The sequence below is a fragment of the Gymnoscopelus microlampas genome (genome assembly GCF_963454915.1).
Source record: "Gymnoscopelus microlampas genome assembly, chromosome: 6".
Lineage (NCBI taxonomy): Eukaryota > Metazoa > Chordata > Actinopteri > Myctophiformes > Myctophidae > Gymnoscopelus > Gymnoscopelus microlampas.
The window spans coordinates 14,558,190-14,565,187 of record NC_139943.1 but is presented as its reverse complement, the minus strand read 5'-3'; the positions used below and the strand labels follow the sequence as shown (position 1 = coordinate 14,565,187).

Below are 6,998 nucleotides of genomic sequence, written 5' to 3'. Positions count from 1 at the left end.
TGGCTGTAATCCTAGAGTTTTAATGTTAGTTATTGCCTTTCTAAACACCTTATATTCCTGCTGGATCAGCATTCACATGTACTTTACACTACAGTACTATTTCGTAATTTTATTGAGGGTTGATTGAAATTGTTTAGTCATTTACAGTATTTACTAGGCTCTTGATGATACATATTGGTCCAAACATCCTGAGACAGTACAACAATAATTTTAAAGCTACTAAACATAATACAAATCAAGACTTAAACAATCTAAATGATTACCCCTCTTTATGTCAAGCCAGTAATATTCCTATCAGTAATAACAATATAACCCTGACATTAAATGCTAAATGTTTACAGTATGCATGGTCACCATATAGTATATTGTGTCAAGCATATTCCCATTGAAACTTGTTATCATCGTATGTCACAACCTCCTTTCACATAAAAAAAACAACAACATTTAAATAAATAACCAACCAAACTGACAAATGAAAGACAACAGCTTTCTCACAGTGTGCACTTGGAGGTTCTGATGAGGTATGCTAATAACTGAATACTATTACACAGTAGGGTTTATTACATCCATTACTATGGCACACACCGTGGAGCAACACTGTAAACATCACTCATACAAAACAACATCAATTCCCCAAATAAAACTGTGCGTACTGTAATTATAGAGTAATAAAGGTGTAAGATCCTTGGGGTTTTACTGTGCGCAACATCACAGTCCATGAAGAACACATCAGTGCAGAGGCACTCTCTACGATGCAATATGCCCATTCTGCAGGTCACTGTCCCTTCTTCTCCTTTATGTCTGGTCCACGTAGGGCTGTCTGGACATTGGTCCAGACCTCTGTGTAGATCAACGTGCCCAGGAAGACCACTGCTGTGCCCACCCAGTGCCAGGTAGTGAAGGGGTTTTGGAAATACAGGATGGAGATGATGAGGCTGAGGAACTTCCTTAGGGTCACCACCAAGGTCACCGTTAGTGAGGTACACTCCGTTGTCAGGATGAACACACCACGAATGCACACATACCTGAGGACGTGGGTTAAGGTCTAGTACAGTAAGACATCTGGAACTTTAAAAAGCACATCTTGAGAAATACTTCCAGTTATCTTGAGTTCAGTTTCCATGTTGGTTGTCCAAACTGAAATGAATATTCTAAAGTTTTCCTCGCGACACATCTCTTACTAACATTACCTGTTAGCAGATATTGGAGGCTAGATGATATGAAAGAGAAATATGGAGGTTTCATAAGAGAACAAATAACGTTATACCCATTCAGCAACTGACATTGGAGGCCTTGTCTGATTAATCAGGAGCAGCAAAATAGCCAAACGTGAGGCTTTATAAAGATAGTTCCAGTATGGTTTCAGCTGGAGTGTTGCTAATACCTGTCCCACACCAATATGCATGATCTGCAGGGAAAAGTTATCAAATGTTTTCAAACATTTAGAGATGCCTTGGATGAAAAAACGGGGTGCCCGAGCCCAAAACGTTTGACAACCACTGCTCTAGGCATTTAGCTGACAATTTGATAAAGAATGACAGCACCAGTCAGTAGATAGATAAAAGAAAAGAACGAAAAACAAACCATATACACTTGTGGAACTAAAGTGAAGTGTTAAAGATGAAACAACAAACAAGCAAAAACAGGTTTTGTTTGTTTAAGGATACTGTGTAATGATGTTCATCAGTAGGTACAGCCACAATATCGGCATGGTCAGGCCAATCACAGGAACCGGCACAGGAGCTGTGAGAGAAAACATGTATTTACAAAAGTATGAATACTGACTCAGCAAACCAGGCATCCCTGACTAGAGACTGGGGTCAAAAATGTAACCTTCATACTCTATAATATAACATCCACTAGCTATTCACAAGCAATGCTTGTGATGCACTGTGAATCATCATTTTAAATCTGACTCTTTTATAATTATACAGGGTCTGATGTAACTGTCCTTGGCACCTAAATAGCTTGGATGCTTTGTCACTACTTTTTATCAAAAGGTAACCGGAACAGTGGGCACCTGAGAACACTGGGCATTTGACTTTATATCTACATTTATTTTTACAAATGAGGGGCCAAATATGTATAAAACAATACCATTTAAATTAAATTTAAGGCCCAATACTTTTTACAAATGCAAAAAATTGCAACAAAACCTGTGATAGCCAGTCATTTGGAGATAAACAATAAGTTGAATGGTACATTTACGTCTGATAATGATGTACCGTGCATGTTAAAATCAGGTATGCATTACACATCATTTCTGACCATTTTCCAAAGCATACAGTTATTCTTTCTTTTTCTACATTTTGGAAAAAACAGCCAATTTAACGTTGAGGTGCCCACAAGGTTTAGGTGCCTACTGGACCTGTATCCCAATTAAAATATCATATTTGAATGTGTGCAAAGCTCTATGGATCAGGGATGAAGGTCATTTCATGTACTCATGACTGGTTAAATCCCCATAGGAAGATTATGACACTTCAGCTAATCTGTATTGATGAGCATGTTATAGTCATCCCAAACAACCATGGTAAACTGTGCATCACTACTTTTGCTGTATATCATCCTCCCTCGCACTCACCTGTCTTTCCTGTTTGTGCATATTTATAAATATCAACACTGACAATAACGCCTGTATTTAACATCCAGCATACGTCTTTATAATATATTGAATTGTTCATTTAAATACATTGACTCCTTGTATCTTACTGCTCTGGTTGAAGTACATGCAGTGGTTGTAAATGTCTGTGGACAAAAGCAGGAACCCAGGCAGTGGCATGAAGTGCTGTGAAGAGAGATTGAATAGCGCATAAAAAAAGATAGCTCAACTCAGTAGAGATATGTGATACATAACCTTTCAGATACTTTGTTCACTGGAAAATCTCTACATACTTGGTGAAGCAAAAAGTTATTTATTAGATTAAAAACATCTTATCACCTAAGAATAGCCCTGATTGAGGCTGAATTAGCTTCAAACTGCATGTTGGAATTAAAAGGTGACTCACATTGTAGAAGAGGGCCTCCTTGGGGTATTTGCCATATTGCTTATATAATGTCTCCTGGAAAATTCCCATTCTTGCAGACATGAGCAGAGCAAAGGTCAACATGGCAATACCTGGGGGAATATGGAACACTCACAATTGGTTACATGGTATTAAGTTACACAGGAGTGCTGGACATTATCCACTATAATATGTGAATGTAAAGTATAAAATACATCAGCAATATGAATTATAAAGTGATATTAGTTCATCCAAAGCCACCAGCTTCGAATGCTATCAATGCATTGAATGGGAGATTATCACGTTTTATCAGACCATTGAATGGGCGAGTAGGCGACGAGTAGGCGATAAACTGACCTACCCGCGATTTGTCAGACCATTCATTGGGCGTAATCAGGAGCTACTGACCTACTTGGAGGCGGAGCAGTCCCCACAACATAATTTACGATTCTGTGCCTATCGGTACATAACTCCAACGGCGCTGAGTAGGCTCAGGCGAACGTCACACCGTTCAGGGCGGCAACTCGTCGCTTTAGCTCCCTCGGTGGTCCTTCACGGGGTTCTAGTTTGCCTGAGACTGTGCGCCTCCGTCATGGTCCGAAACCAAAACCGAAACTGAACTATTTAAGTCATCTCCGTTGGTAGGTCAGTATGTCTTGATAACACCCAATGACTGGTCTGATAAATCGCGGGTAGGTAAGTAGGTCGCCTACTTCGCCCATTCAATGGTCTAATAAAAAGTGATAATGTCCCATTCAATGCATTGAAAGCATCCGAATCAGGTGCCTAAGCAGTGTATCCATGTGAAACGTGGTCTGCTCATAGACTCACTGTTCTCATAACTTACCCAACAGCCAGTGCATGAACGCATTGACACCTTCCTCCTCCGAAGCTTCATTTGCCACATTCTATCGAAACAAAATTACAAATCACTACAGCATTTAATAAGAGCATATACCTGTTGTATTATTGCATTACATGGAGCCAAGTAACCAATTACAGTATGTGTAGAAAATGTCACACAATCAGTGAGTGACTTACCACTTGTTTAGCAGACATAATGGTGCATATGAAGATTCCAACTGTAATTAGAACTATGGACAAGTATTTACTCGCTGAATACCTGCAGGATAAAAAGACCAGCACTGATGAGCTTAGAAAATAAGATCTACTGACACTATGGTAGTGTTACTACAGGAAAACAAATGCAGTAAGTGGCACTTACATATGAAGCTACAATCCAGCAGTTTTTGTTTTAATAACTAAAATGTTATTTTAACCCATCTCGCTGGTGTCAGGCAGGAAAGGGATGCCGAACTTTTTGTTGCACTTTAGTCACCTTCTCCACAGACCGTGGGGGGTCACGTTTGCCTGATTCTTGTATCATATATCTCTATACGTCTCACGCCTGTGACTATTTATAGTCATAAATGAAAACAGTCTCGACGAAAGCGTTGGCGACTGGGGATGGTTAAAACTAAGGGTGTCTCCATTCACGAACTGATGTGAGCTCTGCCCATGATCCCCTATATATAACTGCATTTTGACGCACTGTTCAGTATACCTGACAAAGACCGGAGAGGCCGAAACTTTGTTATTTTTTTACCACCACACCCAAATTATTTTGGGATCGGAGCATTAAGACGGCGTGTGGACCTTCTCTTTTTCTTTAAAACAAAGGTTACCAAAGTGTTATTGTAATTAATTGTGTGCTTGAGCAGTGCAATCTACTTTGTAGCGACAGGAGGATGTCTTGTCACCGAGACCTCTCTCACGCGTGTCAAAATAACACAAAACCCATCATAAAGCTGGTCCATGTCCAGTTTGGTGCTCATGTTAAAGGTTTCAGCACACCCTTGCCAAAACTGCACGTTGATTTATGATGACACAGGTGTCAAGTTCGTTTTCTCTCTCTTATCATGATCATTGAAATGTAGGACATCGTTCTGTTCAGGAATGTTGACTAGTATTCTGTTTATTGCAGCCTTGCATGTTAATGGCCTTAAGCACCTGTTTGAGACAGACAGACTGGGGGGGTTGAAATTTGGACTCAGGTGTTAGGTATGATACCTGCTGGTTGACAATGTCAAAATGGTTATTTGAAGCAGAAGTAGATGGCACGCTGGATTGGACACTAGATGTGACATTATCTTTATTGTAATTTGGACATGGTTGCAATTACCTCTCCATCGGGAGCGCCATACAACTTATGGATTGTAGCTTTAAGGCAAGTTATGAGAGCTTGACAAGTTATAGGTAGAGGGAATACCTTTTCTTCAGAATGATTATACCCAGGACCATGTTGGCTATTAATGACCCCTGTGAAGAAAGGGACACAAGACATTAGTCAACGAGAGATTAGGCCCACGTATTGGCAATGGGAGGCAGTCTGAGTAGACAAAAAACACTGGTATTTGAGATGAAAATGTAATATATAGTTAATAATAATGCATGAGGCTTAAAAAACATCCCAGACCAGTAGGCTATCTGTACATAAATTGTTCTTACTCACTAAACGGTTTCTCTGCACATTGTGTGCTCTGCTCTTCTACTTATCAGGAAATGGTATGCCTAAGCAGAGTTTGTACCACATCTGTCATCATCATGTTTTCTATCTATCCTATCTCACCTACTTCTGTTATCAGTCATCACTCACATGTCTTACGAATTACGATCACGTAGTGTGGTTTATGCAAATGTCTTCTCTGTGTGTGCTTAACAAACTTGAGAACATGTTGTGTGAGGCTGCCTTGGTGTCATCGTGTTCTACAAGCTGGCACTTGTTCACAGAGGAGTAAATCAACCAGTCACCACCTTAATAAAGGGATCAATAAAGGTCTGTCTATTTCTGTCTAGTAGAGGAGAGCTGTTAGGACAGCAGATGATTCAAAATCACAAGCAGAACAGTACTTACAGATCTGAAGATCATGTGCAGTGGCATAGATATGTTGAAATTGAGCGCATAGTTATTGACCACGCTGACTGTGAAGAACATGGTCACCATAATCACATAGTTGCTGGAAAGTAGAGGTTCAAGAGGCAGAATTTAGCATCCATGTTCAATCTTCTCCATGACAGGATGCTCAAATAGAATCAGTTTGATGTCATACATACCTTATAGGGATAACTGGTTTCTTCCTCCCAAAGTTTGTCTCAAAGATGAACCCCTCCAATGCGATGAATGCAAACTGAGCGAATGTCACAATGTTCCCACATCCTGGATGTTCTCTGCAGGAGCATGTCATGTAAACATTTTTACTTAATTACTCATGGCTTCTACATTTGACAATCCCACAAGTGTTTAACCCACACCTTTTTCTGGTATAATGCATACCAGAAAAAAAGGTCTGGGTTAAACAGTAGGCAAGCTAAATAAACTTCTGCAAGTGATGATATCACAACAGTTACTTCAATGACAAATTCTTGCCTCGTCGAAAAAGGAAAAACATGTCGTAACACCTATGTAATTATTAGATTTCGTATTCAGCAAATGCGACAGACAGAAATAATTAAATTAAGTGGTCAAATAGTTCCAAAATAATCACTGACCTTACAAGTAGCTCCAAAAACACCACGTTGCTACAACATCCAACAAAGACAAGAATAATTGCAAAAGCAGGAGACATGATTTGTAATAATAATATATCCTAACTAATATATCCTTTGCTTGAAGTGGATCCTTGATCAATTACATTCTGGCGAACAGAACCAGGTGTTTTCATAGAAGCTTCTTTAGTCTCAACAAACTCTTCTTGTTGTGTACGGATCTTCTACAGACAGACAGTCTCTTCTTCCTTGTTCCCTGGTGAACATGGGAGTTGTAGTCATAGGGACGGTTTGTAGTCCGTACATCGCCCAGACACAATCCGGTTTGTTTTGAAATCTGAAATATGGCTGAAATAGCTTGTTATTTAGAAAACATCACAAAACTATTCATTGAGAAAAATTGCAGCAACAACAACAACAACAACAACAACAACACATACATGAGCT

The 6,998-nt window shown here is 39.5% G+C and overlaps 1 protein-coding gene across 1 annotated transcript; it reads right to left on the bottom strand.

The window, feature by feature from the left end:
* slc35b4 (solute carrier family 35 member B4) lies at positions 1 to 6,779 on the bottom strand. The gene is made up of 10 exons (XM_084060988.1): positions 6,555 to 6,779; positions 6,120 to 6,233; positions 5,920 to 6,022; positions 5,275 to 5,324; positions 4,047 to 4,128; positions 3,853 to 3,913; positions 3,009 to 3,118; positions 2,713 to 2,788; positions 1,668 to 1,743; positions 1 to 1,025 (listed from the first exon to the last, which is right to left on the bottom strand). Exons 1-10 carry the CDS (start codon positions 6,629 to 6,631, stop codon positions 776 to 778), a joined length of 999 nt encoding a protein of 332 aa, XP_083917114.1. The 5' UTR covers positions 6,632 to 6,779; the 3' UTR covers positions 1 to 775.
* Positions 6,780 to 6,998: the final 219 nt, after the last annotated feature.